The sequence below is a fragment of the Lissotriton vulgaris genome, chromosome 10, assembly GCF_964263255.1.
Source record: "Lissotriton vulgaris chromosome 10, aLisVul1.2, whole genome shotgun sequence".
NCBI classification, from domain to species: domain Eukaryota; kingdom Metazoa; phylum Chordata; class Amphibia; order Caudata; family Salamandridae; genus Lissotriton; species Lissotriton vulgaris.
In genome coordinates, this window is record NC_141698.1 from 887,257,343 (window position 1) to 887,284,442 (window position 27,100).

A 27,100-nucleotide genomic window follows, 5' to 3' on the forward strand; every position below is an offset into this window, starting at 1 on the left:
CCAAATGTTGAAACTACACCATCTATAGGAAGGACAGAGTGGTTGGTCTGGGTGGTGCTGTGGCAATAGTAGTTGACAAGAATCTTTCTTGTTCAACATTCCCCGTGGATAACATCAAGGGCAGCGAAGTCTTAGGCTTCACTCTTAAGCTACCTCCCCGTCAAACCTGTACAGGTATTATCATCTACAGGGCACCTGGCCCTTTAGGCTCCTTTTTTGAGGATCTTCAGGCGGCACTTTCAGTACCATGCCTGAGATCGGAGCACTGTATCCTACTGGGAGATCTTAATCTCCATATGGACAAAACTGTTGACCCCGATACTATCAAGCTCCAGGACATAGTTTGTCCGTTAGGGCTGACCCCTTTTATTTTCAGCCCGACTCATATCAAAGGCCATACGATCGATCAGATCTTTTCCTACAGGTCTATGGGGGTTTCTCCGCCGCTTCCTGTTCTTTGGTCTGACCACTTTCTGATTGAATTTCGCATCTCTGTTATAGCCATACCCAGTGCTAGAGAAGCGAAAGATACCAGAAGGATGTCTCGGCCTTTCCACCGAGTAACGGCAGAAATGCTTTCTGCTGCTCTTGGCCATTATCCTTGCCCCCTATCAGGTGACTTGGAGCAAGATATCGAATTGGTTCAGAAGTGGCTCGAAACTAGGTTTGAGGAGCTAGCCCCTGGTAAGCCAGCTAATGCTGTGGGTAAACATTCTTCGGCCCCCTGGTTTACTCCTCTTCTTGGTAGGATGCGTCAAGACTGCAAGAGGGCAGAAAGAGTCTGGAGGCGTTTGTATGACCCAGAAGATAAAACTAAATATAGGGAGTTAATCCGACTCTGCCACAAGCATATTCTGGAGGCAAAAAAAGACTATTTGGAGCACAGAATTGACTGAGCAGAAAGTATGAGTAAAGAAATTGTACAAGAGTTTATCTCTCCTGCCTCGAGCTCTCCCATTCACTCTCACACCGAAGTTTGGATCAGCCAACTCAGTGAGTATTTTATTAATAAAATCAAACTTATTTAAGGCTCCTTCCATAGGGCGGGCTTTAGCCCAGGTGTCTGTCATCTCTCACCCATGCCTCCACTCTTGAAAGAGAAAGGACCTCTGTTTTTGGATTTTCCTTCCATCTCTCCTGCTTCTTCTCGACCTTCTGACGCGGCTTAAATCGGGGTCGCTGCTCGATCCTTGCCCTGCTAAATGCCTTGGGAGAGTGGCGCCGGCAATTAACACCTTGCTCAATCCACTGCTCAATGCCTCCCTGACACCTGGAGAGGTTCCCATGGCCTGGAAGCACGCCCCGATTCTCCCGCTGCTGAAAAAAACCATCTTTAGATCCCCTTGTTCACGCAAATTATAGACCAATCTCCCTCCTTCCCTCTCTGGCTAAGGTGATTGAGAAACACGTGCACCTCTCTATTTCCAGCTTCATAGAGAACAACAACATCTTGCACGATTCCCAATCGGGTTTCCGTGCGAATTACAGCACGGAGACAGCTCTTTTAGAGATTACCGATGCCATCCGAGAGACTTTGGATGGAGGAGGGAAAGCCATCTTGGTCATGTTGGATTTGTCGGCGGGGTTCGACACCGTGCCCCACGACGGTCTCCTCTTAAGACTCTGGGAGATCGGCTTTTGTGGGACGGTGTGGAAATGGTTCAAGTCATTTCTAACCAACCGCCGACAAGTGGTCTGGGCACCTCCGTTTTCTGCTGAAATGCCGCCGCTGGAGGTGGGGGTACCTCAGGGGTCCATCCTGAGCCCCACCCTTTTTAATATCTACATGGCCCCTCTGGCGGCGGTAGCGGAATCTTTTGGTGCCCAGATCATATCCTATGCTGATGACACCCAGCTACTCTTTACGTGTAACAAGGGTGAAGACTTTGACAGCGGACGGATCAGGGAATGTCTGGAAGCCGTGTTTGACTGTTTTCAGACGCATAGTTTGAAGTGTAATACAGACAAGTCGGAGCTGCTTTTCTTCGGAAGTCCTCCGGATCCCGATTGGAAGACTTGGTGGCCTCGTGACATGTCTCCGCCCGGGGGTATCTTGCTAAAAGCTAAAAATCTGGGAGTCTTGTGTGATGTGGATCTTTCTTTTAGACCCCAGATTGTAGGCTGACAGGAAAGTGCTTCGGCGTTCTGAAAATGCTGCAGAAGTTTCTTCCTCTAATATCCCTTCATCACAAAAAAATTATTGTTCAGGCCTTGATAGGCTCGCGTCTTGATTACGCGAATGCTCTCTATCTAGGCCTTCCTAAATATCTCCTAGCACGCCTGCAGGTCGTGCAGAATTCGGCTGCTAGAGCCATCTTTGGATTACCGGGAAGGGCTTGAGCGTCGGAGTTGCTTGAGAGACTTCACTGGCTTCCGATTGCCAAGAGAGTCACTTTCAAGATCTTGACTCTGGCTTTTAAAGCTCTCCACTCGACTGGCCCTAATTACCTCAGGAAGCGGATGGCCTTTTATGCTCCCAGGAGGTCTTTAATGTCCACTCTGCAGGCCAAAGCCGCTGTGCCCATCATCAGACGTGCTCGTACTGGAGGTCGCTCCTTCCGATATCTTGCACCTCGTTGTTGGAACGAGCTTCCCTTTGCTTTGAGAACTACTTCTAACTTGCTTGCTTTTCGAAAAGAATTGAAGACTTGGCTCTTCTCCCAGTAATTCTGTGCCGCCATGCGGAAGGAGTTATGTTGTGTACTTTTCTTCTATCTCTCTTTGCCAAAGCGCCGGGACACTCCATGGAGTAGCCGTGCGCTATAGAAGAGCCCTTTTATAACATAACATAACATAACATATTAGCTAGTAGGGTATAACTTGGAGAAAGACTTTGTACTGCTTTTTAGTCCTCCTTGAACCTGATTGAAATTCTCCTCAGATCTGTAAACAGTCAAGGAAGTAAACATTACTCAGTCCAATATTAAAATACCTTTTTTGTGAATCCGGTGTAAATGGAATGGTAGTTTACACATCAATGGCATTCTAGCAATAACACAGCAATAGCATTGTAACTAATGAATACCTGAAGCACATCTGTGAGACGTTTACAGAAGAAAGAGTAAAGAGCAGAGATGTTGAAGGGGCTATTATCTGGTGCATCACTGACCTCTCTGAGTTGCAGTGGAAGATCTAAATTCATTAGGCGGGGAATCAAGAGCAGGCGTCACTAAAGTTCATGTGGTTGGCAGGTCTTTTGAGGGACCACAGAGGACTGTTTTCTCTGGAATCGAGCCCATCTCATTTTACAGTGCAGATTTTATTGAAAGGGGTTTCAAGGAGCCAACAGGCAATTGAATAAATTATTAGGCCGTGTATACTATTTCATTACCAAACTACAAATTATGGTCATTACTGAAGTTTGCACTCGTCATTTCCTACTAATGTTCACACTATCCCTTTCCCACAAAGATTATTCAATAGTTAATGTATGGATATTGTGAATATTGCCAGAACAGCTTCTTATTGCTACATCCCTCTATTCAATAGGGGACAAAGAAAAGGAAGATTTGTCGCTTGTGGACCATCAAGACTCTGAGGAAAGACATGGGATTCATCACAACACAAGTAAGTCAAAAGTAAAAGCACTTTAGTGTAGATCTGAGCGCAACAGCTGGAAATAGTGTCTCACCAAGAACCACCCAATCGCAGAAGGGAATGATTTATTTATTTATTGGTGTTTCTTTAGTTGCCGAACATCTCAATTGGAAAATCTGCACGAAGATGAAATTAAACAAGCAATATCAATTTAAGAATAAGTGGTAACAGAAAGTGAAAAATAAGGACAACGTTGCATGAGTTTTATCTCATGGGAGCTATCACAGTCCAGAGGTGCTAGTGAACAGTGGGAGCATTCCAAATGAGTATGAATAATTGTTTCAGGACGGGAAACATACTAAATCTTGAGGACAACAAATAGTTATAGGAGAAGTTATTGAATTAATCTCAAACTGTGTTATTTATTGTTGTTTTTTCAAATTGTACCTTTCTAGACAGGGTTTGCCAAGGAGTCCATCATATGCAAATTAGTAGGTCATGGGAGCTCAAGCTTTGCTATTGCTTATTTTGTGCTTGGGTTTTTATCTTTGCAATCAAAAGGGAGTATGTATTAAACAACATACCACACTTATAGGAATTAAGCACCGCTTAACTACCACGGCGATGTGGTATATCTTTATAGGGAATGTTATCCCAAACCTTAATCTGGGCATACCTAAAATAAATGGTTTCTGTCTTTTGTGGTGTGGCCTAGAGATAGATTTTGTTAATAAAAAAACAGTAAATAGAAAAGTACATATATATATATATATATATATATATATATATATATATATATATATATATATATATATATATATATATATATATATATTCACTGAAAAAACCATAGGTTATAGACCATATATAGTTAGGAATTTGCATTTACAAAACCTTGAAAATTCACTGAAAAAAACCATAGGTTAGAGACCATATATAGTTAGCTGGACATTTTATTGATATAAAACCAATGAAATTCCATATATAGTTAGTTGCACTAACTATATATCGCGCACCCGCAATCCACTGCTGATGATGTCACATATTACATCATTCATGACATGGTCAGTGACATCACTGATGACATCACTGATGACAACTCAAATGACATCACTGATGACATTATCCAATGACTGTATGTTTCTGTAAAGTTAAAATATGTCTTACATATTGAAGAATGAGTGGATGTATAAGTGTGTGGATGAAGAATTTAGTAGGTGCATGACTGACTGTATGAGAGAGTGATTAAATATGTCTCACTGAGTGCATGGGTTAGTGACTAAACTGTCTTAATTTGTGCATCATTATGTCTGTTGTTCTGTAAACTGCTGAATGTGTTAATCAGTAGCTATATGAGTAACTATATGGGATATTCATTGGTTGCCCAAGTATTTGTATGGGAGACTAAGTATGTGTATGAGTGGCTGGGAGGTGTATGACTCTGTGCATAGATGTGTGAGCAGTTCATTCACTAGATGTATGGGTTCAAAAGTGCATGTGGAAACAGCTGCATGGGCGGTTGACTGTGTGCATGAGTGTATTGGTGAGTGAATCGATATCTCAGTGCAACATGTCAAAGTAAGTACATATGTAAAACACAGTGCATGTGAGAGTTGACATATATAACCGTGCATAAGAGCCAGTGAATGTGTGAGTGGCTGTATGGATCATTGTGAACTTGTATTAGGGATCGTATAGGAGATTAAATATGTGTTACAATATGTTTGAATTAGTAAGGTGTGTATAACTGTATAGTTGCGGAAATGGAGGTGTGATTGATTCTTTGCATGACTGAGTAGATGTATGAGTAACTCCATGGATGAGTGACAGTCTGTGAGTGTCTGTTTACACTGATTGTATCTAAGGTTATATTAGAGTCTGAAGAGGTTCATCGTATTATCACATGAATGATATTATCAGTGATGTTGTCATTGATGTCATTTGAGTTGTCATCAGTGATGTCACTGACCATGTCATGAATGATGTAATATGTGACATCATCAGCAGTGGATTGCGGGTGCGCGATATATAGTTAGTGCAACTAACTATATATGGAATTTCATTGGTTTTATATCAATAAAATGTCCAGCTAACTATATATGGTCTCTAACCTATGGTTTTTTCAGTGAATTTTCAAGGTTTTGTAAATGCAAATTCCTAACTATATATGGTCTATAACCTATGGTTTTTTCAGTGAATTTCAATGGTTTTTTAAATGCTAATTCCTAACTATATAAGGCCTAAAACCTATGGTTTTTTCAGTGAATTTCAAAGGTTTTTTAAATGCTAATTCCTAACTATATAAGGGCTAAAACCTATGGTTTTTTCAGTGAATATATATATATATATATATATATATATATATATATATATATATATATTTATATATATATATATATATATATATATATATATATATATATCCAGAGACTCTATCATGTCGTATACTCTACGCTGTAACTGCAAAGCTACAAGCCTCTTTGAGGTACCCTGGCATGGGTTCAAGATACTGCACTTTATATTATACCATGCAGTAGTAGATTGCTGTGTCTTGAACACTTAACTAGATACTGGATTTTGCTTGTTTGTGTAAGCCACTATACTGCACAAGGGAGTCTTCTTTGAACCAGGTACTTGTGCATTTCTCTGGATTGTATAGTGCTCCCAATTCTCGTCACATCTCTTTTTAGGAGGGTGTGGGTGGCGGGTTTGCCCTGTCTCCACTGTCGGTCGGGCAGCTGTCCCCCCGGCAACTCTTGGGGTGCATTTTGGATTGGTAGACCATGAAAGTCACCTCAAGCCCCTGCATAGCTGCCAAGGTTTCGGATTGCTATGTGTGACATTTTTTAAATTTCAGTGCAATTATGAGTGACATTTCAATGATTATGAGTGACAATTTTTCACGAGCAAAACCAAGCAATGAAGTCCATGGGAATGGATGAATATGACAAATTATACCCTTTTGAGCTGTGAGAAACTCTAAAAAGATCTTGAAACTGCTGCAGAGCACCTGAAATTAAAGGTTGCTATTGATCACAAAACGTCTGCTTTTTATAACCAGGTGTGCTTTGTATCTGGGATTTGTGTGCCCATGCATTATGATAGGAAAGGAGAAAACTATTATTCTCAGAATGCAAAGTGTTTAGGATTAACAAGTCAGGATTCACGGTGTTACAATTCGCATGAAAAACACAACAGGAAGCAGCTACGGAATGGCCACATTTGAGTACTTGATGTCATGTGACACATAGAGTAATGTAAACCCTTCTCCCCACCATAATAACCACAAGCTTCAACCAGGCTTTGACTGACCCAAAACAGCAGCAATTGCTGCTCAGTGTGCATATTCACCTTCCTGCCAGCAACAAAAACGCAAGCCTGACTGGGGTTGGAGTGGCCTGTTTCGATTATTGACTTCACTATTGCTCACTATTCTGCAGCAGATCACAGGAAGGTCGTATTGCACCTAGCCACTTACATTTAGGGTTAACACCAGGCTCTTTTTTACTGGCATGAGCAGTATTTTATTGGCCTGGCTGTTCTGAGAAGCCCCGAAAGTTGATACTTTTCATTCTATCAGTGCATTCTTTAAACAGTAAAAATAAGAACACTTTGCAGTGTTTTGGAGCTGCAAAGTTAATCATAACTGACTCATTAATAAAGTAAATACAGAAAGTCCATCGTAAAATAAAACACTTTACAAAGACACCTTTTTTAAATCACTTTCAGTCCTTGAGCCTGAAATCGACATGAGCAAATGACCAGTATTTAGCAACCTTACTTACTAGTGTGGTTGTCTCCATTCAATAGTGCTGGCGTCCATAGCAATGTAGGCAGGGGCTCCGGCAGAGGCTCGGTCTCTCGTTACACAAGGGCAATTCGACCAGTGGCAATGGAGGCATCAGTCCAGATTTTCGAAAGTTAGTGACCCCAATGGTGCTGATTGCTGATTCAAGAAGAGGCTACTTGACCCCAGGGCAGAGGAGTGCACAGCACATACTGCGGACGGCCTACAATGCTGGTCTCTGGTGCAGAGCCGAGTACAGTAGCGCAATGATGTCTTTTAAAGACAGTACTCGGGCGCCTGGTCACAGTGTAAACGGACAGGTGTGCCCCAGCACCGGGCGGACTGCCGCTGGCGCCCGCGTTAGTCCAGGCTGCGGCCTGTTCATGTGAGTCTATCCTGGCGGCGGCCCTGAAAGAGAACACTGGAGACCGGGGGACACCCCCGGCGGACGTGCTCCCTCGGCGGCAGGGTGGGGGTGCAGTGTTCAGAGGTGCTGCCACACAGTTCCGGATTTTGAAAGATGTCCCGAGGGAGGGACGGAGGCTGCTTGCAGCTTCCGGGTCGCTCGGGGAAGCCTCTGAGTCCGTCCCAGTGCCTTGCCTCTCTGCCCGGCCCAGCCCACACCGCCTCCCGGCCCTGCCCACCTGTCCTGCCGCTGTGAAGCTGCCAGAGCTCGGGACCAGGATCCGGGTCAGGCGGCAGCAGGTGCTCCCCTGAGTGCCGGCAGCACGGCGTGCATGTGAGCCCCCAGATGAGCAGCAGAGATGAGCCTTGGTAGAAGGGGGCTCACCTACCTACTTTCCTTCTCTCGTGTTCACCACCCGGTCTCCCCGTCGGCACGGGAGACCGGCGGGCACATCAAGGCTTCCCCCAGGCAGGGGGAAGCGGAAACCACGTCCTCCCGGCCCCGCCCACAACCAGGCGGCGGCCATGTTGAGGCGGCTCGGGCCGCGGCGGTGATCTTGTGGGGCAAAACGAGGGGTGGGCACCCTCGATATTAAAATCAAAAGATTAAAACAAAAGAGAGAAGCCCCCCAAGGCTCCCCCGCCCCATTTTTTCCCAAAAATTCACGGGGGTGCGCTCACGCGTGCGCGCTTATAGATATATAATCGATTTCTCTTCTAATTTTCTAAGGAACCACTGGAGGGATTTACACTATTTAACCAAAAGCGTGATCTGCGTACCAGACACTACCATTTTGACAAGTTTGGTGTAATTTCCTTCAGTGGTTCAAGCTGTAGCCGAGTCTAAAGGTCCTATGAAAATTAACATGGGGAAAACACGTTTTGGGACCCTCCTTTTTTCTCAGCCCCCACTTGACTAATCCCCCCCAAACTTTCAGGGAAGGAGAGGAACGGAGCGAGCCATCTTCTTTGAGAAATTTGCGAAGATTCATCAACCAGCGCCAAAGTTATTCCCAATAGAATGTTGGTGATTTCCTATGGAAACTAGGTCCTAACTATATATACCTACTGGTTACCGCCAGTAGGTAATATATATATATATATATATATATATATATATATATATATATATATATATATATATATATATATATATATATATATATGGGCTTTTAATCCACCTACTTCATTCATTGGACTATTCAGCTGTCATTCACATTGTGATTTAGCACAAGACAGAATACATACAGCACGGAGCTCTTAGTCAGCCCACTTCAGCCGCTGGCGGTCTTCCATGGTGAGTGCTGGTATTTCCTCTGATTGCATGTGCACATCCACCTACGAAAAAGTGCACTTCATTGACGGGTCTTGTGGGCCAATACTTTGGCAATGGCTTTTTTCCATTCTTTATCCTTTTTTCATTTTCCAGTCATCTTAGTGTGTTCAAACTATGCCTTTAGATTACAATAATTCAAACAATTACAGCATTTGCTTTGCACCAATATAAAGCATATTTACTGGGATGTCATTTTGATGTTCTTAGTAAACATGCAGGCATGGAAACACACTTTATATGTGACTGTTAACGTTTAAATGTAAAAATGTTATTGCAATCTTACAGACCCAACCTTTTATTACATTTTTTAGTTCTCTTTATGTTATGGCATATGCTTATCATAAAATCCAAAAAGAAATTGCCATCACACAGTGCTTCATTTAAGTGTTGACGGTGGGGCCACCAGCACTTATTTTTGGAGACCGGCACTTATTCTTCCCATGTTAGATATTTACAGAGTGCAAGAGAGGTAAAAATACACAGATCGGAAAGACAAGGAAGAAAAAGGTGGCAAAACCGTCACAAACAGAAAGCAGCAACCTGCTAGATCTGGATTGTCTGCCAATGGATTAAAGACTACTGGCCTCGCTTTGTCAGACTGGGGCAAAAAACAGGGGGCCCAATTCACAAAGGCAATCTGAGGCAAAAGTCTAACTTTACGAGTTTTATTATTCACAGAGGTAACTTACGAGGTGTATTTTTACTTTTTCTAATCGGGCCGGAATCTCCAGCTTGGGCGTTACTCTCCGCACTTGAAGGACAGCAAAGACACCATACATTTGTGCTTGCTTCAGGCAATATCTGTGACATTATCAGGACAATCAACAGTGAAAGCTGGCCCATCGGACCATAACACAGGTCCAAAAAAGCCAAAAATGGGACCTACACGCTGACCTGACAGTCCAGCCTATCAGGCCCAGGGTTCTCCAACGCTGGTCCTGGAGGGCCACATCCCTGCCTGATTTTTAAGATAACTGCATTATCAAAATGGGGATATGCTAAAAATCTGGCATGGATCTGGCCCTCCAGGACAGACTTTGGAGAACCCTGGGCTAGTCCGACACTGCAGCCTTGGTATTCGTCCCACTAACGTTTAATTGCTCTGGGCACATACTTCTGAACAGAATTTCCGGCACTACTACTTTTTCTTCCAGAAATTAAGCACTGCCATCACACCAGCTTGCTAAGGCCAGATTCCACAGCACACATGAAATTCAAACTATTAATTCTAAAGCGAGAGTTTTCAGGGACTTGAATTTCAGGCATACTAATTTCAGCTAACATAAGAAAGCACCACATAAGCTTACGAATTTACATAACATTAATGCAGTTTCAACAAATACATTTATCTATGTATGAAATGACATTATTAATAAGCACATTTGATACGCTAATAATTATCAGTTGCACAACACGAGTTCTCCATGTTAATGTCTCTACTTGTATTGATCAAAACTACTAAAATAGCTTGCGCACAACTTCAATTAGTTTCATTTGAAATGAAATATTTACAAGAGTTTGAGTTGGTTTTTCAGGTGCTCCTGGGGTGACGTTTCAGTCCCTTGGGTACGTCCTGTATTGATATTTAGAAAGTGCTTCCAATAACTCTTGGTTGCATCCCCCTGTTGGCACACTTTGATTTCTTCTTAAAAGGATTCCTTTCTGTGGTAATTACCACATTTACACATGAATCTTACTCAATAAAGTTTATTTTTTATTGTTGAAATTCACTTCATTTCAATTTTTTGTTAAGCTGCATTTCAATAATTTTATACATCAATGTTACTCCTTTATGCATCAATGGTACTCCAATACCTTTCGAGCAGATCGCTCTTCTTCAGGGAGCATGTCTATAATAGAATCATTGCACACATAATATGTATTTACACTTTTGTTTTACCAATAGAGTTCTGTACATATACATCCCCCTCATGTTTTTGTCAATGTTATTGAACTCGTTATCATGCATTTATTAGTGCGAATATGTGCTAGAAATGTTATTGTTATGGGTGACTGTTGATACCCTATGTTCTTTTGAAGAACACCGGGTGTTTTGTGGATAATAAACACTGGTTGTTTTGTGAATCGTTAGTACGAATCAGTTCGTGAATTAAAAAACGCGTGTCGTTTTGTGAATGGTTAAGGTAGTGTAACGTATGTAAACGTTATCTACTCACTGGTCTACAGTTCTCAATATGCCCTTTGTGCGCTAAAAAAATGAAACAAAAATTCGATTAAACTAACGAGGTCCAAAATGTGGTTTACTGCTATCCGGGAAACATCCTTTACGACGCAACTTTTACAACGCAGAGCCTTTACAATGTGGTATTTACAACGACAACCATTACAACGCATTGCGCTGGGGGGCGCTCTAGGATAGGGAATAAGTTTAATTTACTATCCAACACCTTCCCTAGTGTCCACGGGGACTGGAGTTGGAATAGTAAATTAAACTATTCACTATCCAGCACCCCAAAGCACTATGCGTTGTAAAGGTATTCGTTGTAAATACCGCGTTGTAAAGGTATGCGTGGTAAAAGTATGCGTTGTAACGTCCCTGCTATCCTAATCCTGCACCCACATTGTGCTTAGAAGACTTACTTGATTTGACTTGTGTGGTTTCCCGGGTGACCTTAATTCGGCAGTGTTGCAGTGTTAGTGTCTTTCCCGACGTCTGCGTATTTGACATTTTTGTGGCGAGTGCGCGAATAGTTGCCAGTAGTTTCACAGAAGAAAGGACTAACAGTACAGTGTGTGTCGCCCATATTAGGTGTGGATTTTAATGTTGGTAGTATGGTTATAAGCTGTAATTTCTATGTCATAATACCTGGTCAACTATGGTGTTTATCGATCGGTGTTCTGGGTTGTTTTATGTGTTCATGTGAACTGCCTATGGTGAAAGCTGTAAATAAAACATAATGATTTCAAACACGATTCTTTCAAACATGATTATTTCAACCAGGCATAAGTCTTTTGAAACAACTGTACAGGCCCTCGGAACAGAACAGTTCCATTGACATTTATAGGTAACATGCGTATTCCATGCGTTCGTTAAGACCATTGGGTCTGCTTGACTGCATTCTCATAATCCAGTAATTTTCTCTTTTTAAAAGGTGTTTATTATTATCTCTTCCTTCGATCTTCTCAATTACTTCCAAAATTAAGAATCTCAACTGAGATAAGTTATGCTTTTCTTCCATGAAATGAGTTGCAACTGTAAATTTGACGTTTTTTGTTCTTATGTTTGATTTGTGTTCATTGATTCGTATGTTGAATTTTCATTCTGTTTTTCCCACATATACTTTGCCGCATGGGCATTTTAGTAAATATATTACGTTGTCTGTGTCACATGTGGCTGTTACATAAAGTTTTATGTTATTGCCTTTCATTGGATGACTTATTTTAGAGTGGCAAGTATGATGCCATTACAGTTGTTGCAGTTCATGCATGGTATTGTACCCTTTGGTTTTATGATGTGTCTTGGTTTCTGTTTGAGTATTTCCCCTAAATTTTTATTTCTGGTGTGTGCAAAAATTGGCGGTTGTATGAACATGTTCTTAAAGTCTGGTTCCATGGCTAACATTGGCCAATGTCGGGTGATGATTTTCTTCAATGCATTACTCAATGTTGAAAATCTTGATACTGTCACCGTTCTGGAGTTTTCTGTTTTTTCTCTGGTGCATAGAAGTTCATTACGGGTAATGGATTCACATCTTTGTTTGGCCGTCTCGATGGTAGTTGGAGGGTACCCTCTTTGTTTAAATCTTTCTGCCATTTCTGTCATCCTTTGTGTGGATTTCGCCGGGTTTGATACTATTCTTTAAACCCTCATCATTTGGGATGTGGGTATATGCTTTTTCAATGATGTTTGATGATGACTGCTATAATGTAGTGTGTTGTTCCTGTCTGTTTTTTTGCGAAAGATATCTGTTTCTAATCCGTTTTCTGACATGGTAATTTTTACATCCAAAAAGGTTATGTGTGTCTCTATGTGTGTCTCTTGAAACATCAGAGACACACCCACATCCCAAAGGATGAGGATTAAAAGAATCATACATTGCACCCAAATGTTTCCATATAGGTCCAACTACAAATAACACCCTGTCAACCATACACCAAAAGGGCTCACAGGACCCAATGAAAATCAGAGTGATTCTTTGACCTCGTTAGGAGCACAGAGCAAAACATAAGTGATATATAGGGGGCATCTATACTTACTCAGCAAGAAAGCAATTTAAGTCTCACAAAGAATATGAAAAGCACTATATTGATACCAATACACTATAAGATATCATCATTGCAATTTGCCTCCAGAAGATATGTAAACTTTCTTTCAGTTTCTAATAAGGAATACTAGTAAGACAAGAAGGCACAAAGGAATGAACATATATTGACAGTAAATATAGGAGTCGAGATGGTCAAACTGATACCTCAGCTTCCCACATTTGACAAAATGCTGTATTCTTGGACACATGACATTATCCCTCTGTGTGACTTGTTCGTTAGCTAGCAAAACTCTAATCAAATGTAATTCAGTAAGGACACACCAAATAATGAAAGATCACAGTAGGTTGCACAAGAAAGCACCACTGGCAAAACGGGGACATACCAAGTGAGGGATCAATGGTGTCCTGATGAAGGAAGAAATCCTCAAGCTACATGCTAAGGCTTTACTTGAAGAAAGACTAAAATTAACCTATTTTAAATTCATACATAGATGCCATTGTTCACCACTTAAATTACAAATGACTGGTCTGTCCCACGCATCTTTATGTGGAAGATGCAAACTACAAAACAGTGATATTGTTCATATATTGAGGGAATGCAACACATTCAAAACAATACTGGATGACTGTGTGAAACATGATGAGGAGAGGACCATCACAAAACCATTAACAACTTCAATGGCAATGCTACATGACACTACTAAACTCCCCACATTTACACATAAAGGACAGAGATGGCTAGAGATGGTATGCAACGGTGGTGTAGAAAATCGGAATACTGAGCATTGGAAAACACAGAGGGTACCTACTGGGTACACATGACTGAAAGATATGTTAGAGATGGCGACTTACGAAACGTACATTGGTAAAACCAATAGGTCTCGCCTTTTGGAACTATTGGCTTTGTCAATGGTTTTTAGTGATCCTCTGCTGTATTGCTAAAGAAGAAACAGAAAAAAGGTGCTATTACTCAGCCTCAGTGACCTTGTCATTTTGTAGGTGTGTGCACCACACATACACGGACCTATAAAATGTGCAGGGACAGGGGTCTTTTTATTTACAAATCCAAGTTGTATTGGTAAATTTAAAAAAAGAAAGAAAGGTAGTTCCTAAGCATTTGGAAGGAAGATCCAAGGAGAGCAGAGGGAAGGATCATGGAGAGTGGGGTCGGAAGCAACCGAGAGGACAGCAGGAGAAGTACACAACACGGGCAAGAGAGAGCAACGTGGAGCAAAGGAGAACAGAAGCACAAGGGCGAGTAAGAGCGCAGTGGGGAGCAGGGAGTAGCACATGGGTAAAAAAGAAATGCAGGAGAGTAGCACAGAAGTGCATGCACAAGACAGAGGGGCCTGGGAGAGAAGCACATGGGCGAGATCAAAATGGAGTGCAGTGGAGGAGCGAAGAGAAGTATACAAAGGACATTGTTGGAAAACACATGAACTCTCATAGAGAATTTACTTAAAAAGGAGTGTCTGAAATGTAAGTAGCGTAGGGACATGTAATGAGGCAATGCTCCAGGGGAGGGACACACACAAAAGAGGACGGAAAGCCCACACAGCCAATCGTCAAAACAGGATTGACTACTTTTGTGGGTTGCTTTATTAAAAGCATCACACATAATGTGTTGAACACCATGTTTTCTAATTCCCACTGCTCAACAATTAAAATGTGCAAGGCAATCATATATGAAGTTTATGCAACTGTGAATCTACCCAGCGAGCACTCGCGCTAGGGTATACAGCAACACCCTACCATAAAGTTCCTTCTCAATGTTCACATATTGATTTCCACAGATAAGGCCAGCAGGTTGATAGAGAGCATGTAAATGTTTTCTAATCTTTGATATGGATTAACTTTATTGGATACTTGGATGCATAGTTTCAGGCGAGAACAAGTTACTCAAGAGTACACAAATGCAAACACAGCTTTCAGTGAAAACAAGAACCAAGTAATGCACTGAAAATGGCTGTTAAACAATTAAGAGCTTCTACAGGAACTGAGAGCCATGTTTAATGAAAGGGCGGTGGTGGTTTGGTGGTAGTAAGGCTAGCAAGAGTAGTGGTAGGTTGTTGGTGGTGGTGAAGATGGTGTGGAGTGGTGGTGATGGTGGTGGTGGCAGTGAGGGAAGTGGTAGTGAGGGTGGTGGTTATGGTAGGGTGGTGGTAAGGTGATGAAGTTGGTGGTGGTTAGGGTAGGTTGGTGATTATGTTATGTTATGCTTTCTTGTATAGTGCAACGACTCACCATGAGGCATCTTGGCGCTTACTTAGAGCACAACCCAAGGGGAAGAAAAGCAGAAAGGAAGAGGTTTTAATAAAGGAAAGCTTTTAGGTGTTTCCCAAAAATTTGATAAGATGGGATTTCTCGCAAGGAGATAGGAAGACTGTTCCAGTAGACAGGAGCTAGATAAGAAAAAGCCATACCTCCTGACCTATGACGTCTGATTCGGGGGACATGTAGTAATAATTGCGAGCTAGATCTAAGAGTTTGTGTCGGAATATGTTTTACCAAATTGTGTTGCAAATATTTAGGGCCCTGACCCTGTAGGGCATTAAATGTCAAACGACAGACTTTAAAGATGGATCTTTGCTTTACAGGTAGCCAGTGTAGCTTTCTCAGTAGTGGTAGCGAAGAGGATCTGGCAGGCATATTCAAAACCAGCCTGGCCGCTGTATTTTGGATCACCTGTAATTTTTTTAAGGGAAGTGGGTGGTTAGGGTAAGTAAGTTGTGGTTAGTGTAGCGTGGTGGTAGTTAGGGCTGGGAAGGGTGGTGATCAGGGTGGTGGAAGTGTGGGTTCGCTAGGGTGTTGGTAGGAAGTGGTTGTGGTAAGGGTAGGATTGTGGTGGTAGGCTGGTTAAGGTGGTTGTAGTTAGGGTGTTGGTAGTTAGGGTGATGGTCAGGGAAGCCATAGAGTTGTAGTGATGGTTAGTGGGTGATGGTGGTGGTTAGGGAGGTTGTTGGTTGGGATGGGTGGTCATATGATGTTGGGGGTTTGGGTGGTGGTGGTTAGGGTGGGGTCATGGTGGTGAATTGGGTGTTGTTCATTAGCAGGGTGGTATTGGTTAGGGTAGTGGTAGTGGTGGTGGTGGTGAGGGATGTGGAAGGTTGTTTGTGGTGTTGAGGGTGGTGAGGATGGTGAAAGTTTGTGGTGGTCATAAAGAGTGGTGGTGAGGGTGGTGGTTGTAGTGTGGTGGTTGTGAGGGTGATGAAGGTGGTGGTTCTTAGAGTAGGTTAGTGGTTAGAGTAGGGTGGTAGTGGTTAGGGTGTTGGTGGGTAGGGTAAGGGGGCCGATGGTTGCTGTGGGTGGTGATGGTAGGCGTAGGGTGCTGGTGATAGTTAGAATAGTTGTGGTTAGGGTCGGATGGTGATGGTGGTTAGGGTGAGGTGGTGGTGGTTAGGGTGTTGGTGGTGAAGGTGGAGATTAGGGTGATTGTGGTGGTAGTTAGTGCGGTATTGGTGGTTAGATGTGTTGTGATTTGTGTGGTGGTTAGGGTGGCTGTGGTTAGGGTTGGGTGGTGGTGGTTTGGGTCAGGCGGTGGTGGATAATAGAGTGCAGTGAATAATTTGGTAATGGTGGTTCGCTAGTGATGGTGAAGGTGGGAGTGGTTGGGGTGGTTAGGGTCAGGTAGTGGTGGTTAGGGTGGGGTGGTGATGTTAGGGTAGTGGTGGTAAGTGTGATGGTAGTGGTGAAGGTGGTGGTTGTTATGGTGACATGGTGTTGATGGTTAGTGTAATGGTGGTTGGGGTGAGACGATGGTTGTTAGGGCAGCTGTGGTCAGGTGATGGTGGTTAGTTGGGAGATGGTGGTGGATTCGTGGTGAGGTTGGGGGTGGTGGGAGGGTAGGGTAGTGGTAGTGAATATGGTAATGGTTAAGGTAGGGTGTTGGGTAGGGTACAGTGGTAGTGATTAGGGTAGTGGGTAGGGTGGATGTTATAGTGGTGGTGTTAGGAAGTTGTTGTTCAGAGTGGTGGCGTCAGCCTAGTTATGGTGGTGGTCGTTAGAGTGGTGGTATTGGTTAGGGTAATGGTGATGTAAGTATGATGGTGGTGGTGGTTTTGGTGATGTTAGGGTTGTTGTTAGAGTGTTGTAGTCGTGAAAGTGAAAGTGGCTGTGGTGGTTAAGGTGGTGGTTAGGGTGGCTGTGGTTAGGGTTGGATGTTTAAGGTTGTGGTGTTTAGGTAGGGTGGTAGTTAGGATAAGGTTGCTTGAGTACGGAAATCGTGTGGGTCTGGTGGGAGGGTGGTGATTAGGGGAAGAGTTATGGTAAGGGGGTGTTTCGGTAAGAGGTGGTGATTAGGGTAGGGGTTTTGTTGAGGTGGTGTTTAGAGTGGAGGTGGTGTTTAGGGTGGTGGTGGTAGGGTGGTGGCTGGGGGTAGTGGTAGTATGTTGGTGGGATTGGTGGTGGTAGGATGTTCAAAGCCTAGTCGGCGTAGTAGTGGTTAGTGTGGTGGTAGTTAGGTTGGTGGTAGTAGGTTGGTAGGGTGAAAGTAGTGAAAGTGGTGGTTGTGGTTAGGGTGTGGTAAGGTGGTAATAACTTATAAGGTAGTGGTTAGGATAAGGTGGTGGTTAGGTTGGTGCAGTTGTGAAGAGTGTTTTTAGAGGATTGGTAGGATGGTAGTGCTAAGGATAGGGTGGTGTTTTTTTATAATGCCTAACAACTGAACAAGGGAGGTATGAAGCGCTACGGGGAGCCAGAGCAACCAGTGAGTGAAGAGTCATCTTCATCACTGGGAGATGGGTGCCTCTGCCTCACACAGTAACACCTGCAGGGCTTTCACTCCTTGGGAACTGAAAGCAACATGTGCCTTGTGTATTTAATAGTTTTACTTCCTGGCCAACTGGGTTGTCTGAGGAGACAGAGCCTCTATGTTGTGGTGATCTTATCAACTGTATCCTAAGGAGATCATGTTTCTGTCTGAGGCAGCGCTGTGAGGGCTGCTGTGCACCAACAGTTGACCGGAGGCAACATGATGGATTTAAAGACAATTATTGCATGCATGAAGTTGTATTTTTGTTGTATGCAGAATAAAAAGTGCCATGTGACAGTCACAGTGGGCAGCTTTCTGACTAGTATCATTATGTTTGCCTGTGAAACAGTCCCTTATCCCCAATGCCTCTTTGTTTGCTACAATAAAGAACAGGAAGGCAGCAGAGAAGTACATGGGAAATGAGAGAAAAATATGGTTTGGGGGATAGAAGCTCATGGGAGAAACAGTAATGTGGACGGTGGGTGCACAGAAGCACAAAGAGCTTGAGAGGAATGAGTGCTGGCAGGAGAGAAGCCTGCAATGGACACAACTGCACAACACATGCAGTCACATGGGGCTGCACAACAAATAAAAGAAGAGTTTCTGAAAAGTGGAGGAATCCTGGAAGAATAGAAGGATCAGTCGGAAAGTTGTTAAAAAGACTCCATGGGAAGGACAAAGACGTGCTCCAGATGCTAAAACAAATAAAGACAACTAATAGAAAGCAAGCAAATGTGAGTGATAAAACACAAAGCCAATGGTAAGTAATGGGCAGAATGCATTCCTAGGTCAGCATTTAGAATGTCCCCAAGACATCTTCAACCTAAAAATAATATACTGGCTGAAAGATCAAATTACCAAATCTGAAGAAATAGAAGAGGATTTCTGAACAAGTGACGAATGAAGAAGGAAAAAGAGGAGGGGAAGAATATAAGAGTTTACCATTCAAGGGGGTAGGACCATGGTTGGAGGAGGAACGGTGGAGAACAGAGATGGTACGGTGAAAAATACGATGGATATTGGGTCTGCCATACAAAACTTCAACTAGGATAAGCGTTGTTGAAGTACAATCCGTAAAGGACCGGAAATAATGGAATTTACCTTATATTGTTAATGACAAATGTTAGTAAATAAATTATTGTTTCAAAAACAGAATGTGCACTGCATAGCTAAGTCTCACTCATTAACTCAGCACAGATTAATAATTATGATTTCATTTATAGAACACAACACAAGCTGAATTGTCTCCAGGCCCACTCTTGGAAGGGCCACTTGTGGGTATTTTAATTCAGCTCATATTAAAATACTTTGTATTAGATTTTCATAAATATAAAATGAGCACAACTAATTAAAGGCTCTATGTATTTATGCATGATAGACGGGTTGGTGCATGCCGTGCCAGAATCAAATGGAGGGTGTAAAATATTGCACCCTTCTTCTGCAGTCAAAATACTTTAAAAAGTGTCTGGGTTTGCGATGGAAGGGTGAAGTTAGTCGGCTGCCAAGACACGGTAATAATAATGATAATAAGGCTGCATAGCTCGCTCCACCTACCTGTACATTTTGCTTTATTATTGTATGCAGGTTTGGAATCACTTTTTTTAAAGCTACTTCGTAGCCAGCTGACCGGCTTGATCGCAAAAACAATATTAAAATTAAAACATTTCTCCTTGGGAAGTAGATTATTTTTTCGAGTTTTATTTTTGCTTTTCTGCCGTCATTATTGGTTGGCCGAGGTTGGTGGGGATCTAGTTGTACTGTGTATTTTCTGGTTGATCTTGTTTGTAGCGTCGAGCCTGCAAGACCATGCACTAGCGCATGCGTCCCGCTTGAGAGACACTGTTGTAAACATAATAGGGCTTGGAGTCCACCTGTTGCTTACCATTTATTGGCTTGCGTACGACTCTTCTTTACAGCCTCATAATTCGTCATGGAAGGCCTATATCATTTCTGTTCCTCTCTGTGGAGTAGGGACCAAGTCCTGATTGATGAATCTTAATCAGTGTCCGTCTATTGCTCCCAAAGTGATTGAGGTACTGTCTTGTTCTGTTTAGCTCTTAACAGAAGGCATGTGACTAGCAAAAACGTGCCCAATCAGGACAAACAAAATAGCAAAGATATATGTTCTATAGTTAACTTTCTTTTAATTTGCAAAGTCTTCTTTTCTTACTTTGCATTCATGTTTTCTTTGGTTTTTGCTCATGGCATTATCTTATTGCAAAGTAACATTGATTCTTTATGCTGTGCAATGTCTGAAATGATGCTTTACCATATCATCGTGCAGCACACCCGAAACCACTCCACTCCAATCCACCCCACCTCATCCCACACCAATCTGCCCACTCTAGACTACCCCTAGACTAACCTAATCCAATCCACTTCACTCCAATTTAAACCGCTCACCCCAATCCAATCCACTACACTCCTCCCAGCCCACACCACTCCAATCTGCCCCATTAAAATTTGTCCCACTCCAAACCAATCTGCCCCACTCCACTCCAATCTGTCCCACTCCAATCTACCCCACTCCAGTCCAAAACAAACCGCCACACTGCAATCACAAAAAATCTGCCCCACTCCAATCCAAACCAATTTAACCCACTCCAATCTGCCACACTACAACCTAAAACAATATGCCCCCTTCCAAACCAATCTTCCCCACTTCCACCCCCTACTCCAATTCACCCCACTTCACGCCAGTCCAATCTACCTCACCCCAATCCACCCCACTTGCAATGCATCACAATCCACCCCACTCAAATTCAGTCCACCCCACACCAATTTGATCCACCCCAATCCAGCTCAATCCAATCTACCCCACTCCAATCCAATCCCCCTCGCCGCAAACTAATCCACCCCACTCCCTCCCTAAACCACCCCACTCCAATCCAATCTACCCCACTCCAATGCAAAACAATCTGCCCGACAACAATCTGCCACACTCCAGTTCAAAACAATCTGCCCTGCTCAATCCAAACAATCTGCCCCACTCCAATCAAAAACAATTTGCCCACTCCAATCCAAAACATCTGCCCACTCCAATGTGCACCACTCTAATCCAAAACAATCTGCCCCACTCCAATCCAAAACATTCTGCCCCACTTCAATCAAAGCAATCTGCCCCACGCCAATCGGTTCCAATCCAAAACAATCTACCCCAGTCCAATCTACACCACTATAGTCTGCACCACTCTAATCCAAAAACAATCTGCCTAACTCCAATCTGCCCCAGACCAATCCCCAACAATCTGCCGCACTCCAATCCACAACACTCCAATCCACCTCACTCCAATCCAATCGACCCCAATCCAGCCACAGCTAATCAACCCCAATACAACCCACCCAACCCAATCTAATCCACCTCCATCAAATTCACCCCACCCCAATCCAAACCACCCCAATCCAAACCACCCCAATTCAATTCACCCCACTCCATTCCACCCCACTCCAGTCTACCCCATTCCACCCCAATCCACCCCACTCCAGTCCACTCCTCCCCACTCCACCCCAATCCACCCCACTCCTACCCAATCCACACCACCTCACCTCATTCCAACCACCCCAGCCCATTTCAATTCACCTCACTCTAATCTAGTCCACCCCATCAAGTTCACCCAACTCCAATCTAATCCACCTCCATCAAATTCACACCACCCCAATCCAAACCACCCCAATCCAATTCACCCCACTCCATTCCACCCAACTCCAGTCTACCCCATTCCACCCCACTCCTCCTCACTCCACTCCAAACCACCCCACTCCTACCCAATCCACACCACCTCACCTCATTCCAACCACCCCAACCCATTTCAGTTCACCTGACTCTAATCTAATCCACCCCATCAAGTCCACCCAACTCCAATCAGTCAACTCTAATCGAAGCAATCTGCCCCACTCCAATCAGTTCCAATCCAAAACTATTTGCACCACTTCAGTCTGCTCCACTCCAATGCAAAACAATCTGGCTAACTCTAATCTGCCCCAGACCAATACCAAACAATCTGCCGCACTCCAATCCACCCCACTCTGATCCAAACCACCTCACCCCAATCCAATCCAATCCACCTCACGCCAATCTAATCCACCTCAGTCAAATCCACCACACCCCAATACAGTTCACCCCACCCCAATCCAATCTACCTCAATCCAATCCACCCCAATGCAATTCACACCTCTCCATTCCACCCACTCCTGTCCACCCCACCCCATTCCAATCCACCCCACTCAACTCCATCCCACTCACCCCACTCCACTTAAAACAACCCCACCCCTATCCAATCCACCCCACCCCACCTCACCTCAATCCAATCTACCCCAACCCATTTCAATCCACCTCACTCCAATCTAATCCACCCCATAGAGCCCACCCCACTCCAATCCATCCCATTGCATTCCAATCTACCCTACTCTACTCCATTCCACCGCACTCTACCCAAACCAATCCACCCCACCCAAGTTCAGTCTACCTCACTCATTCTAATCCATCCAGCCCACCACACTCCAATCCACTCCACCCCAATCCAGTCCAATCCACCCCACTTCAATCCAATCCACTCCAATCCAATCCACGTCCCTCTAGTCCAGTCCAACCCGCCCCTCCACTCCACTCTAATTCACCTAGCCCCAAACCACCCTACTCTAATCCAATCCACCCCAATCCAATCCAGCTCACCACAAACCCATCTAATCCATCCCATTCCAATCCACCTCAATCAAACCCACCTCACTCCATTTGTACCCACCCCACTTCAATCCAATCTACCCCATTCAGTCCACCTTACTCTACTCCACTCTACAGCACTTCATTCTTCGGCACTCCTCTCTACGTCACTCTTCTCTACGGCACTCCACTCTACGGCACTCCACTCTATAACACTGCACTCTATGACACTGCACTCTATGACACTGCACCCTAGACACTCTCTGCCACTGAACTCTACTTTCCTCTACTCAACTTTACGACACTCTATTATTATTATTATTATTATTATACTCCCCTTACTCTACTTTACGACACTCTACTCCAACAAACCAGTCTATGACACACTAACCCCCTCTCCCCCCACTCTAGGATACTCCACGCCAATAACTGTTAACCATGCTGAACAGCAGCTGTACTGGTATACAACATGGCAAAAACACATTTCCAAAGCCAATAGCTCTTGTATAGGTGAGACCTATTGACTTTGCCAATGCTTGTTCTTTCATGGAGCTGCTTCTCTACCAAACCATTTGTACCATCCAAGGGCGCAGTGGCAGATGACAAAATGTCAACATGGATGTGACTGTGGCTGTTAGTTCTAGTCTCAACTAAGACGTGTTAGTGGTGCCTTTAGATGAGACTTGGGTGCATGCATTTAAAGGGAGGAGCATTCGGGCAACCACCCATATATTCAAACGAGAAGCTGTCTAGAGCGCCAAATCTGGTGGTGTGCCAAATTTAACAAAAACAATCACATTTACTGGTTAAATGAAAAAAAAGTGGTTGCCTAGTGCATGGTTCACCTAGGGAGTTAGTTGTCTACTGCAAGTCTAGGGCCGCGTCTGGGAGCAATCCTATGTTAAAAGGGCACCTCCTTGGGCTGCAGGGGTGTACTTTGCCAGGAAGAGATGGGCAATTAAGGATTTTTCATTGAATATGATTATTTTTTCCACAATCCAAGCTAATAGTTGAGTGAAATAGTTGGCGGAACCCCGCCTCTCCGAGAGGTCTCATGAGGTTGTCTGTAAGGGCATTGCGTTCAAGGCTGATTGGACTTTGAAGTCCCCCAGCCACAGGATCTAAGACCAGGATCATTTATTAATACAGAAACCAAACATCATTTTAAAAGTTAACCCTGCAATCAGATAATGAGATCGTGAAATTACATAAACATGTTAATCTGACAGCATTGATGTTCCTAACCTTTTTTCGTCCTTGCGCTGGTTGTTAAGTGAAATTTAATTTGAATTTAAAAGGACAGAATTTTACAGGGATTTTTTTTTACTGCAATCATTTTATGATTCATAATTCGACAGCACAATATGAACCAATACATTGCATTGAAGTTGATATTAGCAGAAGAAGGTCAGTGACTGATATGGGGTTTGTGGATTGAGGAAGGCACAGCTGCCGGGGTGAGAGAAGCTCTGATAAATGTACAGAGGGACAACAAAGGTAGAACCTCTGCTTGCATTAGGATGTGCATTGAGAAGTAGCTCCAAGACCATCTTCCTCCCATCAACTGATGAACTCTGCCCCTGCTACTCTGAGTAACTCCTCATACTTCGAGTCACCTTCCTGACCCTCTCATTTCAGACTCCAGGGGTAACCAACTGCTGATACGTGTGCACCAATGGGCGATTTACAGGCACTTCATAACTGCATAGGACTGGCACAGATCCTCTGGTGCTAGGTAAAGAGCTCCACTGATACCACTCCCACTACCCCATGGTTAGGTTTATGCTACGTAAAAGCTCCATAATGCAATAAAGATTCAAATGAGGTACTTGAACTGGTCTTCGAAAGAGTACAATGGTCCGCTGCTCCATGTCTGTATCCTCCTCTAAACCCCCAGTTTCATTGACCCATAACCTATCTATTTTGGATGCTCAAGCCTGAAACGTATGGCGGTGGTTTACTGTGCATACTGGTACATATAGCATAAGGGGGTGCAACAACTGCAGACATGCAAATAAGAGGACGATGTGGTTCCCAAGGCTTATCAATGCAATACGTTGACATTCCTCTTGTTTCGATAAAGTGTATAACTTCTTATAACTCACCTTATCACACTAGGATCTCAGGCCGCTGAAACACCAATTAATTTCTCCTTTGACTTTTGAAACTCTCTATACCAGGTCAAATCCACAATGCACTTTACTATGTGGCAGAAAGCACAGATTGCAGAGGTCAGGCGTGGACTATATCCTGCTCAACGGACTATCTAAAGTGAGCCGCAGCACACCTTTCAAACGATATCCTTACACTTCAGTGAAGAGGCATCAACATATATTACTTTGTAAACTATTGCACACTAGGATCCTTTTGCTTGGATCGTGTGAATATGTTTTATGTCCAACATGAAATGGTTTTTCCAGTGTATCTTGTGATTTTGTTAATACTCTGGCAACATGTGGCTCCCATCGCGTAGTGCCCTTATTAGACCAAATATGTCTTTATGGTCCTCCCGTCCCTCAGTACAGCACCTACAGTTGAATGAGAGTGCATAGGGTGCACATGTTGACTGATTCACTAATTTATTCACCCACCACACACTAACCCATTAACCCTCTCGCTCACTCATTCACCTCATTTCCAACATTCTTACTCACTCATTTAACCACTTACCTACTGACTCACTAACTCATTTACTTATTTATTTATTTATAAAGTTTTATATAGCGCAAACTTGATCCCAAAGGATTACCTTTCCCTCAAATTGTAAAGCACTCTGATATTATTCGTCCACTCTCATTCACTCATTCATTCAATGGTTCACCCTCTCATTCAATGATTCACCCATTCACTATTCCACTTTACCAGTAGCCCAGGCACTCGCCCATTCACCCATTCACTCCCTCATTCAAACACTCTCTCACCCTCTCACTCGCTCCTTCACCCACTGCCACCTTCCCAGCAATTGGTGATTCGCTCACTTATTTCCGCACTCTATCACACACTCAGTAATTCAGTCGCTCTACTCAAGCATTCACAGAGATCTTGGTCTACATTCTTTGTGCAACACAAAATGATGACCACTCTTGCAGAATGTGAAGCGGGGCACTGAGTCTCCCATCCTCCCATCTTTCACATATATTAATTGGCCATGCGCTGAATGGGGCCCAAGAAGTGTTGGGCACTGTTAGAAAGTGGGTTGTAGGTTGTCCACCCAGTCACTCACACGTTTAATCATTTACCTATTCACTCATTCATTTACACATTCACTCACCCACACACTCAGTCATCTGCCTTTAACACATGTTTTCACACGTTAATTTCCTTCCACCTGAATAGCATGCGTTAATTTCCATCCACATGATTATTAGCTGTTAGATTTACCCACACCCTATTTTCCTGACTGTGGAAGAACCTGACTAGTTTTTATCGGCTGGAAAAATTGTATGAGAGTTGTCTTAGCCCTGTTTTTTTTCTAACAGGAGGAAACATATGATGCTTTTCCCGTCCACAAAATTGTTTCCTCTTCCCCTCCCTACCAGCTCTACCCTCCTACCCCCCTCCCTCATCCCCGCACCCAACACTGAGCCTGCAGCATCAACAGTGGTTTCTCCGCTAAGGCGGAGGAATGTGTCCCACTGCTTTTTGAGCAGTACAAAAAGCAAAAATAAATTGATAACAATGTATAATTATTTTATTTTTCGAGACTGGCTCATGGTTGTTTAATTTTAGGTGAGTGCGGGGCTGGGCTGTCACAAGAGAGTTCCCACCTCTCCTTCCCCTGCTTCTAAGTGCTCATGACGGTTTGGGCAGCCGATTTGGCCTGCCAAACAGTCATGCGTACTTAGCATGTTCTCCACCCAGCTGTAATGCGCGGCCTGTGTGGAGAACATGCACAGGCTCCCAGTCCCTGCCTGAGCGTCGAACCACAGGGCTCAGACCGATCATGATGCTGCTGCATGCTAGTGTCAGCAGCGTTGTGATTGGCTTGTGGATTCTGGGAGCCTGTATGCTTCCGTGCAACAGAAGAGGACGGACGAGAGAGGTTGCAGCAGGTAAGTGAATGTTTATTTTTTTTCTACCCGCCCTCCCCCAGTTTAATTCATTAGCAGCCACCACTGTGCAGCATGCATTTACCACCAGCTTAGAGCAAGTGGTAAACTCTAGATACCGCACCCTGTGAGCTGTGAGGGTAGTCACAGGATTACCAGCTTCAAGAGACAAGCCTGGAAGATGGAACTTTGTGATGCCATCCCTGAGAGGCTTGCCTCAGGGCCACAGTAAGCAGAGGCACCATAACTATCTTCCTTTATATCCTTGTTCAGCAGGTCTTCCCACTAACATTCCAGGCATCAACCCGGCTGAACGAGCCTGTTTGAAAACAGTCTGCAGTTTGGACTCT

The 27,100-nt window shown here is 43.6% G+C and overlaps 1 protein-coding gene across 1 annotated transcript in view; it reads left to right on the forward strand.

Moving 5' to 3' along the window:
* AKAP9 (A-kinase anchoring protein 9) overlaps window positions 1-27,100 on the forward strand; it is a 1,796,561-nt gene that overhangs the window by 88,597 nt on the left and 1,680,864 nt on the right. Inside the window, exon 2 of the mRNA XM_086941844.1 lies at window positions 3,490-3,567. Within this exon, the coding sequence (XP_086797970.1) occupies window positions 3,490-3,567 (78 nt within the window). The remainder of the gene's footprint in view (window positions 1-3,489; window positions 3,568-27,100) is intronic.